We start from the raw sequence: 13,022 nt of genomic DNA on the forward strand, positions 1-13,022 counted from the left end.
CAGATGTGAGTATTGACATTGTTTGAGATAAGAGAAAAACCTATTCAGACTGACTGTTAAATCTCAAACAGTGTTGAAAGTGTGTGTGCCACAGAAATTACAGAATTGTTCATTTAAACCATTCCTTAATTCAGAGAAATAAGCTTCTCTTCCACACCAACTTAACGTTAACAAATAAGTAATGAGGCATTAATCTTAATACAAACGAAGGTCATTTCCCAGTTTCATGTACTTGTTCTTCAGATTTAAAATGAAATGTTCTTATGATTATGTTGAAACTGATTGGAATTAATTTACAGCAATGCTCTCAAGGTAGTGGGTTGTGCATTTTTCATTTGCCACACTAAGACATGAAAGAAAGACTAATTACATACAGTACTGAGTTTGACTGTTATTGATTCGAAACTTTAAAATTTTTCTCTCAGTTGCAGTGGAACCTCACATAGCGAGCATAATTCATTCCAGAATCTTACCCATAGCGCAAAACGCTTGTTAAGCGAAACAATTTATCCTCTATAAATTAATGTAAAATATGATAATGCATTCCATGCAGAAAAAGTACTAAAAGTTTTATCTTATTAATGCTATTTATTCAAAGCAGATTATGCATACAGTATTATGTACTTCATTATTCAAGATATGTAACTAATACTTTTTTACTAGAAGCTATCCATAGTCACTTGTTTCTGTCAACACTTCAAGACAAAGTGAGACAGCATTATCGACAAATACATTTGTAATATGCATAGTCGCTGCTTTATTGGGGTGATGGTGTGATGATTTTCAATGTTTGATGCAACCGATTACCATGCTTTCAGCATTTCTCTGACTGTGCCAGAATATTGCTGCTTTGGTGTTACTGCTGCCTCCTCCTCCTCCTCCTCCTCTGAAGAAGAAGAAGAAGAAGAAGAAGAAGAAGCCCTCTCCACAGCTTCCTTCTGTGAAATGCAGTGAAACTGCATAAGCTCTTTGGTGGTCATCTCTTGGCTGTGATCTCCCACACTCTCATTGATATCATTGTTATCCATGTCTAGTCCCATGCTCTTGACTAAAGACACAATCTCATTTACTACAGGTGCCACAGGTAGTGACTCAAATGACTCAGAGTCACATTTGACAATGCACTTCAGCCAAAGCTGCTTCCAAGCAGAAGTGAAAGTTCTCTTTGTAACTCCTTCCCACACCTCTTAGGTCATCTTGACACAGGCAACAATGTTAAAGTGATATTTCCAAAACTCTTTTGCTTCAGTCAACTCAAAGCAGTGCTCGAAAAGTGCTTTAGTGTAGAGCTTCTTAAAGTTAGAAATAATGTGCCGGTCCATAGGCTAGAGTAATGGAGTGGTATTGGGAGGCAGAAATTCGATCTTGATGAATTGAAATTCTTGAGGGATATGATTGAAATTCGTGAAGGATATGTTCTTGTAGGCCTGGAGAATGGGCGGGAGCATTGTCCATAACAAGCAAGACATGGAGTGGCAGATTCATCTTATGCAAATATTTTTTCACTGAAGAACCAAACACTTCATTGATCCAATCACAAAAAAGATCTCGCATCACCCAAACCTTGTTGTTAGACCACCACATCACATTTAACCTGCTCTTCTGGACTTTGCACTTCTTGAAGGCTTGTGGAATTTCTGAATGGTAAACAAGCAGCAGTTTAATTTTCAAATCTCCACTTGCATTGGCACAGAATAGCAGTGTGAGATGGTCTTTCATTGGCTTCTGACTAGGCAATGCATTCTTCTTTGCTGTTACAAGGTAAGCTTTGGCACTTTTTCCAGAATAAATCCATCTCATCAAAATTAAAAATCCTGTTGCAGCAGATAATCCTCAGAATCTATGAGCACCTTGAAGTTGCTGAAGAAGTTCTCTGCAGCCTTTGTGTCAGAGCTGGCTGCTTCGTTGTGCCTCACAATGCTGTGGATGCTGGTTTTACTCTTAAACTTCTTGAACCACCCACAGCTTCCCTTAAACACGTCTTCTGCTGCTGATGATCCTGGCGTTGTGTCAATGAGGTCAGCAAAAATCATTCTTGCCTGCTCACAAATGATGTTTTCATTAATAGTGGCCCGTTGTAATTGATTTTCATTTATCTCTATAAGGAGCAACCTTTTGACAACATCCAGAATACGAAACCATTGTTTAGGTACTCTTCTCACTCCCTTTGAAGCACCTATCTACTAAGTTGCGTCCTTGTTCCCTTGTTCTTGAGGACAGTGCAAATAGTTAATGTAGACCAATTGTAAGTGCATGTTAAATCAGCAGCATTCACATCACGTTCACATTTTTCAGTGATTTTACATTTCATTTCTAAGGTCATTTTCTTTCTCTTATGTCATCTTCTTGGCCGCTTTATCTTTGGGCACATTTCTATGAAGGTTATTAAAATTTGCACTCAAAATCACACTGTGTGAACTGAAGTTTAGAAAAATGTGTGATCACAAGCAGTACTAAGATTGTAACAGAAAGAGCACTAAACCCAAACAGAAGTACGTACTAAAGACGTTGTTCATATGCTGCTGCCGACAATGAAAGGTGTTTATATTCTTGAATGTTTCTCCACTGCATGTAAACGGCTGGTGAAGTCACACTACATTGTGGTCACTCGTTATGTGAAACATCGCTTGTTGAGCAAGTATTTTGTTTCGCTCGTTATGCGAGTTGTGCGTTATGGGAGGTGGTCGTTAAGCAAGGTTTCACTGTACTGTACTGTATCCTGCTACTAGGGTATGTCAGTGAGAGTGCGCCAAATGTAGTGTCGCCATTTGTGTGTACTTCAATCAGGAGCCAACTGCTATAGTGTGGGCTGGCCACTAGGTGCCACCTGTATAAAGTGTGCACACGTCACAGTCTTCGCTGTGCTGCCTACTGGTGACTTGCACCTATATACTTACGGAGCAGCACTGTGTCAGTCTCACCATGTTCTTTTAGTTTGTACAGCTCACATCTGCTGTTGTGTTTATCACTTATGTTGCACCTTCTGGATGTCATTTTTTTCTTTACTTTTCTCATTTCTTTTTTTTATTTTTTTTTTAACAAAAATATGGCTTTATTTAAAACCTGTGAACAAAAATGGACATAAGCCTCTCGTGACTTCACACATAACAAGACAAGCAGAGATTGTGCCATGTGCATGCTTTCTACAGGAGGCTAGCCCGCGCTGATACAGTTGGCAGTTGATTTAAGTACACACATGTGGAGACACTATACTTAGGACACACACACCCACATGCACTAGTAGCAGGATACAACATACTCATGTTACTTTTTTCTGTTTTCTTATTTCTTTTTTTTTATCTTCCATGAAGTATCAAGTACTATCTGCATGCTCAGTCTTATTTTCACATATTTACTCCATAATGTCCTCTTTCTTACTTCATGATACTTGATTACTTTAATGTACGCACTGTCTCTTTCATTCAGCACTCCAGCTATTGTTGTGGAGTTTCCAGTAACACTCTGTTCTGTGTATTTTGTCATGGTTGTTGCTTTCTGTACATGTTTTAAATGTAACATATCCACCCTTATCATTCAGATTTTTCTCTTTGGTCATTTTAACTTAGACTGAATTTGATCAACGTTGTGATAGCCATTCAAGTTACTGTAATTATTTTTTATGAAGTCAATTTTAATAACCAGCTCATTTTGGTTACAGCCAAGTAAGAGGTCAGTGAAGAATTTAGCTGGAAGGAATGATGGAAATGTCAAAGTTATCTTTCCTGCTACAGAAATCCCTCAAAGCAAGATGTCATCACAGAGGAAACAGGTTGTGCCTGGTGACTACGTTGCAGTTTTGGTGAGTCAATACTTCATGGAAACTGCAAAGCAAATCTTAGATTTTAGTTGTTAAGAAATTCAGAAAACCACAGCCAGTTAGTGATATTTTGTAACTCTCATTAACATTCTACAAATCAGTGTGTGGAATGTTAGATCCCTTAATTGTGCTGCGGGATTAGAAAACTAGGTTGAAATTAGATGTACTGGGAATTAGTGAAGTGCAGTGGCAGCCAGGACAGGTCTTATGGCCAGGTCAGTACAGGGTTATAATTATGTAATCAGGTAGCAGTAATGCAGAAAAGGTCTAATAATTATTAAAAAAAGAGAAATATGGGTAACCTACTATGAATGGTATAGTGAACACATTATCATAGCAAAAATAGACACAAAACCAACACCCGCCACAAGTTTATATGGCAACAGCTATCTCTGTAGGTGGCGAACAGATTGAGATAATGTATGATTAAATAAAAGAAATAATTCAGATAGGGAGAGGAAAATTCAGTTGTGCTGGGAGACTGAAATTTGATAGTAGCAAGAGTAAGAGAGAAAAAATAGTAAGAGAATATAGACTACAGGAAAGGAATGAAAGAGCGACCTGTCAGGTAGAATTTTGCTTGGAGCATAATTTAATCTTTGCTAAAAAGATGGTTTAAGAATCATGTGAGAAGGTTGTATATGTGGAAGAACTAGAGACATGGTAAGGTTTCAGATTGGTTATATAATGGTAAGGCAGAGATTTTTAAACTACATGTTAAACTATAAGAATTTTCCAGGGACAGATGTGGACTCCAACCCCAATTTATTAGGTATGAGCTGTAGATTAAAATTTAAGAAACTGCAAACAGGTATGAAACTAAGGAGGTGAGACTTCAATAATTTGAAAGAACCAGAGGCTGTTGGGAGTTTCAGAAAGAGGTAGGCAATGTTGCATTGAAACTGGGGAAGGAAATACAGTAGAAGATGAATGGGTAGCTTTGAAGGATGAAATAATGAAAGTAGATGATGATCACCTGGGCAAAAAGACAAGGACTAGTTGAACTCCTTGAAAAACACAGGAGATACTGAATTCAATCAACAGAAGCAGAAAATATAAAAATACAGGATTTACAGAAGAATGGAAAAAACTGTAGAAGCCATCCTCGTGGGAAATCTGTGTGGGTTTCAGAGAAATGTAGTAACACGCAAGATAATACTAACCTTGCAACTTCTCGTAGGAGATAGGTTAAAGAAAGGCAAACCCATCTCTGTAGCATTTATAGACTTAGAGACATTTTTTGATAGTGTTGACAGAAGCACACTTTTAGTTAGTTACTAATCCACAGAGCATTTGAACAGTTTTTTTTATTGAGATGAAGTGGAATGAGTCAGTTTACAAGATGTATTGTGAATACATGATTAGTGTTAACATTAATGAACACATTATTTTTAATCACACTCATGCAACTACCTCTTTTTAGAGGCTACTAGTTTTTAAAGAGAGATTTCTCCATGGAAATTCAAGAAATGACTTTAGAATAGATTGTTGTTGTTGTTGCTGTGGTCTTCAGTCCTGAGACTGGTTTGATGCAGCTCTCCATGCTACTCTATCCTGTGTAAGCTTCATCATCTCCCAGTACCTACTGCATCCTACATCCTTCTGAATCTGCTTATTGTATTCAGCTCTTGGTCTCCCTCTTCGATTTTTACCCTCCACACTGCCCTCCAGTCCTAAATTAGTGATGCCTCAGAACATGTCCTACCAACCATTCCCTTCTTCTTGTCAAGTTGTGCCACAAACTCCTCTTCTCCTCAATTCTATTCAGTACCTCCTCATTAGTTATGTGATCTACCCATCTAATCTTCAGCATTCTTCTGTAGCACCACATTTCAAAAGCTTCTATTCTCTTCTTGTCCAAACTATTTATTGTCCATGTTTCACTTCCATACATGGCTACACTCCATACAAACACTTTCAGAAATGACTTCCTGACACTTAAATCTATACGCGATGTTAACAAATTTCTCTTCTTCAGAAACGCTTTCCTTGCCATTGCCAGTCTACATTTTATATCCTCTCTACTTTGACCATCATCAGTTATTTTGCTCCTCAAATAGCAAAACTCCTTTACTACTTTAAGTGTCTCATTTACTAATCTAATTCCCTCAGCAGCACCCGACTTAATTCGACTACATTCCACTATCCTCGTTTTGCTTTTGTTGATTTTCATCTTATATCCTCTTTTCAAGACGCTATCCATTCCGTTCAGCTGCTCTTCCGAGTCCTTTGCTGTCTCTGACAGAATTACAATGTCATCGGTGAACCTCAAAGTTTTTATTTCTTCTCCATGGATTTTAATACCTACTCCGAATTTTTCTTTTGTTTCCTTTACTGCTTGCTCAATATACAGATTGCATAACATCGGGGAGAGGCTACAACCCTGTCTCACTCCCTTCCCAACCACTGCTTCCCTTTCATGTCCCTCTGCTCTTATAACTGCGTCTGGTTTCTGTACAAATTGTAAATAGCCTTTTGCTCCCTGTATTTTACCCATGCCACCTTTAGAATTTGACAGAGCATATTCCAGTCAGCATTGTCAAAAGCTTTCTCAAAGTCTGCAAATGTTAGAAATGTAGGTTTGCCTTTCCTTAATCTTTCTTCTAAGATAAGTCGTAAGGTCAGTATTACCTCATGTGTTCCAACATTTCTACGGAATCCAAACTGATCTTCCCTAAGGTCGGCTTCTACCAGTTTTTCAATTCGTCTGTAAAGAATTCGTGTTAGTATTTTGCAGCTGTGACTTATAAACTGATAGTTCCATTATTTTCACATCTGTCAACACCTGCTTTCTTTGGGATTGGAATTATTATATTCTTCTTGAAGTCTGAGGGTATTTCGCCTGTCTCATACATCTTGCTCACCAGATGGTAGAGTTTTGTCAGGACTGGCTCTCCCAAGGCCATCAGTAGCTCTAATGGAATGTTGTCTACTCCGGGGCCCTTGTTTCGACTCAGGTCTTTCAGTGCTCTGTCAAACTCCTCACGCAGTATTGTATCTCCCATTTCATCTTCATCTACATCCTCTTCCATTTCCATAATATTGTCCTCAAGTACATCGCCCTTGTATAGACCCTCTATATACTCTTTCCACCTTTCTGCTTTCCCTTCTTTGCTTAGAACTGGGTTTCCATCTGAGCTCTTGATATTCATGCATGTGGCTCTCTTTTCTCCAAAGGTCTCTTTAATTTTCCTGTAGGCAGTATCTATCTTACCCCTAGTGAGATAAGCCTCTACATCCTTACATTTGTCCTCTGGCCCTCCCTGCTTAGTCATTTTGCACTTCCTGTCGATATCATTTTTGAGACGTTTGTATTCGTTTTTGCTAGCTCATTTACTGCATTTTTATATTTTCTGCTTTCATCACTTAAATTCAATATTTATTCTCTTACCCAAGGATTTCTACTAGCCCTCCTCTTTTTACCTACTTGATCCTCTGCTGCCTTCACTACTTCATCCCTCATAGCTACCCATTCTTCTTCTATTGTATTTCTTTCTCCCATGCCTGTCAATTGTTCCCTTATGCTCTCCCTGAAACTCTTTACAACCTCTGGTTTAGTCAGTTTATCCAGGTACCATCTCCTTAAATTCCCACCTTTTTTGCAGTTTCTTCAGTTTTAATCTACAGTTCATAACCAACAGATTGTGGTCAGAGTCCACATCTGCCCCTGGAAATGTCTTAAAATTTAAAACCTGGTTATTAAATCTCTGTCTTACTATTATATCTGATACCTTCTAGTATCTCCAAGTTTCTTCCTTGTATGAATACACTCCTGGAAATGGAAACAAGAACACATTGACACCGGTGTGTCAGACCCACCATACTTGCTCCGGACACTGCGAGAGGGCTGTACAAGCAATGATCACACGCACGGCACAGCGGACACACCAGGAACCGCGGTGTTGGCCGTCGAATGGCGCTAGCTGCGCAGCATTTGTGCACCGCTGCCGTCAGTGTCAGCCAGTTTGCCTAGGCATACGGAGCTCCATCGCAGTCTTTAACACTGGTAGCATGCCGCGACAGTGTGGACGTGAACCGTATGTGCAGTTGACGGACTTTGAGCGAGGGCGTATAGTGGGCATGCGGGAGGCCGGGTGGACGTACCGCCGAATTGCTCAACACGTGGGGCGTGAGGTCTCCACAGTACATCGATGTTGTCGCCAGTGGTTGGCGGAAGGTGCACGTGCCCGTCGACCTGGGACCGGACCGCAGCGACGCACGGATGCACGCCAATTCCGTAGGATCCTACGCAGTACCGTAGGGGACCGCACCGCCACTTCCCAGCAAATTAGGGACACTGTTGCTCCTGGGGTATCGGCGAGGACCATTCGCAACCGTGTCCATGAAGCTGGGCTACGGTCCCGCACACCGTTAGGCCGTCTTCCGCTCACGCCCCAACATCGTGCAGCCCGCCTCCAGTGGTGTCGCGACAGGCGTGAATGGAGGGACGAATGGAGACGTGTCGTCTTCAGCGATGAGAGTCGCTTCTGCCTTGGTGCCAATGATGGTTGTATGCGTGTTTGGGGCCGTGCAGGTGAGCGCCACAATCAGGACTGCATACGACCCGAGGCACACAGGGCCAACACCCGGCATCATGGTGTGGGGAGCGATCTCCTACACTGGCCGTACACCACTGGTGATCGTCGAGGGGACACTGAATAGTGCACGGTACATCCAAACCATCATCGAACCCATCGTTCTACCATTCCTAGACCGGCAAGGGAACTTGCTGTTCCAACAGGACAATGCACGTCCGCATGTATCCCGTGTCACCCAACGTGCTCTAGAAGGTGTAAGTCAACTACCCTGGCCAGCAAGATCTCCGGATCTGTCCCCCATTGAGCATGTTTGGGACTGGATGAAGCGTCGTCTCACGCGGTCTGCACGTCCAGCACGAACGCTGGTCCAACTGAGGCGCCAGGTGGAAATGGCATGGCAAGCCGTTCCACAGGACTACATCCAGCATCTCTACGATCGTCTCCATGGGAGAATAGCAGCCTGCATTGCTGCGAAAGGTGGATATACACTGTACTAGTGCCGACATTGTGCATGCTCTGTTGCCTGTGTCTATGTGCTTGTGGTTCTGTCAGTGTGATCATGTGATGTATCTGACCCCAGGAATGTGTCAATAAAGTTTCCCCTTCCTGGGACAATGAATTCACGGTGTTCTTATTTCAATTTCCAGGAGTGTATAATAGAGGGAAACATTCCACGTGGGAAAAATATATCTAAAAAGAAAGATGATGAGACTTACCAAACAAAAGCGCTGGCAGGTCGATAGACACACAAACAAACACAAACATACACACAAAATTCTGGTTTTCGCAACCAACGGTTGCCTCGTCAGGAAAGAGGGAAGGAGAAGGAAAGACAAAAGGATATGGGTTTTAAGGGAGAGGGTAAGAAGTCATTCCAATCCCGGGAGCGGAAAGACTTACCTTAGGGGGAAAAAAGGACAGGTATACACTCGCACACACACACATATCCATCCACATATACACAGACACAAGCAGACATTTGTAAAGGCAAAGAGTTTGGGCCAAACTCTTTGCCTTTACAAATGTCTGCTTGTGTCTGTGTATATGTGGATGGATATGTGTGTGTGTGCGAGTGTATACCTGTCCTTTTTTCCCCCTAAGGTAAGTCTTTCCGCTCCCGGGATTGGAATGACTCCTTACCCTCTCCCTTAAAACCCATATCCTTTTGTCTTTCCTTCTCCTTCCCTCTTTCCTGACGAGGCAACCGTTGGTTGCGAAAACCAGAATTTTGTGTGTATGTTTGTGTTTGTTTGTGTGTCTATCGACCTGCCAGCGCTTTTGTTTGGTAAGACTCATCATCTTTCTTTTTAGATATATTTCTTCCTTGTATGATTCTTGAACCAAGTGTTAGCTATGATTAACTTATGCTCTGTGCAAAATTCTACCAGACGGCTTCCTCTTTCATTTCTTACCCCCAATCCATATTAACCAACTATGTTTCCTTCTCTCCCTTTTCCTACTGTCGAATTTCAATCACCCATGACTATTAAATTTTCGTCTCCCTTCACTACCTGAATAATTTCTTTTGTCTCATCATACATTCCATCAATTTCTTCATCATCTGCAGAGCTAGTTGGCATATAAACTTGTACTACTGTAGTAGGCAAGGGCTTTGTGTCTATCTTGGCCACAATAATGCGTTCACTATGCTGTTTGTAGTAGTTTGCCCGCACTCCTATTTTTTTATTCATTATTAAAGCTACTCCTGCATTGCCCCTACTTGATTTTGTATTTATAACCCTGTATTCACCTGACCAAAAGTCTTATTCCTCCTGCCACCGAACTTCACTAATTCCCACTATATCTAAGTTTAACCTATCCATTTCCCTTTTTAAATTTTCTCACCTACCTGCCCGATTAAGGGATATGACATTCCACGCTCCGATCCGTAGAACACAAGTTTTCTTTCTCCTGATAACGACGTCCTCTTGAGTAGTCCCCGCCCAGAGATCCGAATGGGGGACTATTTTATCTCTGGAATATTTTACCCAAGAGGACGTCATCATCATTTAACCATACAGTAAAGCTGCATGTCCTCGGGAAAAATTACGGCTGTAGTTTCCCCTTGCTTTCAGCCGTTCGCAGTACCGGCACAGCAAGGCTGTTTTGGTTAGTGTTACAAGGCCAGATCAGTCAATCATCCAGACTGTTGCCCCTGCAACTACTGAAAAGGCTGCTGCCCCTCTTCAGGAACCACACATTTGTCTGGCCTCTCAACAGATACCTCTCTGTTGTGGTTGCACCTACAGTACGGCTATCTGTATCGTTGAGGCATGCAAGCCTCCACACCAACGGCAAGGTCCATGGTTCATGATTAGATTAAAAACTGGTTTTGCTACCTGTCAGACATTTCATGTGGGTAAATGCTCAAAAATGTGTGTTGATGTATGTTGAACTCCTCTTTGAGCCACTGACAGTTTTAGTACTGCACAATAAAGCTCATTTTTTCATTTGGAGTTGTATGGCAATCACTGTTCTTCTGAAATTGTGATGTATTATTTATGCTGAATTTCTTTAATTCATATGTGTATTTGAAATTATTAAGGTAGCAGGGATAAAATACATGTAGTGAAAGGTTATATCCTTGTTGTACAGGAACTAGACTACAGTTACAAAGAGTCGAAGTACATGAAACAGAAGTCATAATTGAGAAAGGAGTGAGGTAGGATTGCAGCCTATCCACAGTATTATCCAGCCTGACAAATATGCAAGCATTAAAGGATCCAAAGAAGAATTTGGAGAAGGATTTAAATTTCAGGATAAAGTAATAAAAACCTTGAGGCCTGCCAGTAACATAGTAATTCTGCCTTGGAGAACAAAGGTGTTGGATGTGTAGATGAACCAAATTGATAGTCTTGAAAGAGGTTATAAGATGAGCAACAAGAAAAATAAAACCAGGGCATTGGAATGTGGTTGAATTAAATCAGGCGATGCCAAGGACATTAAATTATGAAATGAGACACTAAAAGCATTAGATGACTTTTGTTACTTGAGGAGCAAAATAGACTATTGAAGATTATGTGAGTATATTCTGGGAAATGAGTGTTTGATAATGACAGCTCAGTAGGGTCATTAAATTGCCCAGCAACTGCAGGTAGCCAGCCAACGACGAACTGCACCCAAGCATTTAGCAGGAGTCACACTACTGCTCTGCTACCTGATATGTGCATTTCAGAAATGTGCCAGTGAGTGTCTCACAAACAACTGGTGCTGCTGTTTCTTTGTTTGTGTTAATAGTTCATTTTGTAGTTTATTTTGTTTTTGTTGTTGTTAGTGTTTATTTACTTCTGTTTCCTTTTAAACAATATTCGGTGCAGCGAGTAGTGCCAGCACAACATGTGAAGTGAAGAAAAGTGTGCTACAGAGCCAAGCACATAAATTCGCATGTTCAGTGAGGGACTACTTTGAAAAAGAAAAGGAAAAAGGTGAGCCCTTATTTCCTGTTGCTTAGGTTTTTAAGGAAACTGCACCAGCATTGAAAATAAGCAAGAACATTGTTGTAACAACAGGGAAAAAACAGTACAGTATAGACTGTGGTGAGAGTGGCACAACAAGGCTGCATACATCAGAAAAGAAGCGACCAAGGAAGAAGCAAGTGACAGCTTTGGACAATTTTCAGAAAGATGCTCTTCGTCATTGTGTATATGGCTATTATAAGAGAGGGGAACATCCCACTCTATTTAAATTACTTGAGTCACTTCAGAAAGACAGTCTTCTTGAAGGAAGCAAAATTTCATTATGTACTATGCTGAAAGACATAGACTTCAGCTGTTCAGTGTTTAATGCACATAACATATTGATGGAAAAGGTGGATGCAGTCACATAATGATGCAGATTTCTATACAGATTCATGGGTGTGAGATTCGAAAATGTAGTGTGGCTAGACGAAACATGGGTTATGCTAACCATTCATTATGCAGAGGCTGAGTGATGGAAAGCTCGAGGGGACCACGGTAGTGTCTGTTGGAAGAAGAGGGTGAATGCAGGTATATCAGCTGGTTCTGTGCCGAACTGCTTGTTAATGTTCTGGTCAAAAAAGACAGGTGAGTACCACAAAGAGATGAAAATTGTGGTTTTTCAAAAGTGGTTCGAAACATCGCTTATGACGAATCTGACAAGTCCATCAGTGATCATCACGGACAATGCCCCTTATCATTCCATTGTTAACAATAGGGTGTCAACTTCTGCAATGAAAAAAGGAGATATTATTCAGTGGCTGAAACAAAGAAAAGTGGGTTTGAGAGAAGATATGAAGAAGGCAGAATTACTTGAAATTGTGGCACAAAAGAGACCACAAAATCTGACATGGATAATTGATGAGATTGCCAAAAGGCACAGGTATGAGGTTGTTCTGCTTCCTCCATACCATTGTCACTTCAGTGCCATTGTGAACAGTACTGAAAGTGTCACCAGAGGGGCAGCCAGAAATGAAGGCATTATGGAAGAATGAGTAGAAAATTTAATTATACAACTGGGAGTACAAGCAGTGCTGCAGAAGACTATTTTAAATCAGATTTTGATAGTAAGGACAGTGGTGGTTTCCCATTACCATACCCCCCCTGCAGGTTCTGGGGTTAGAATAGGCTCGTGGTATTCCTGCCTGTCGTAAGAGGCGACTAAAAGCAGTCTCAAACGTTTCGGCTTTATGTGAGGGTCCCCTGTCGGGT

General features: G+C 41.0%; 1 protein-coding gene across 2 annotated transcripts in view; it reads left to right on the forward strand.

Annotated features, from left to right (window-relative positions):
- Window positions 1–13,022, forward strand: part of LOC126162646 (CDK5RAP1-like protein) — a 125,413-nt gene that overhangs the window by 85,684 nt on the left and 26,707 nt on the right. For both annotated transcript variants that reach the window (XR_007535092.1, XM_049919283.1), the window contains exon 8: window positions 3,659–3,799. Coding sequence is in view for 1 of the 2 variants with exons in the window: in XM_049919283.1 (XP_049775240.1) it covers window positions 3,659–3,799 (141 nt within the window). In the remaining variant the exon portion in view is untranslated. The remainder of the gene's footprint in view (window positions 1–3,658; window positions 3,800–13,022) is intronic.

The sequence above is a fragment of the Schistocerca cancellata genome, chromosome 2 (assembly GCF_023864275.1).
Source record: "Schistocerca cancellata isolate TAMUIC-IGC-003103 chromosome 2, iqSchCanc2.1, whole genome shotgun sequence".
NCBI lineage: Eukaryota > Metazoa > Arthropoda > Insecta > Orthoptera > Acrididae > Schistocerca > Schistocerca cancellata.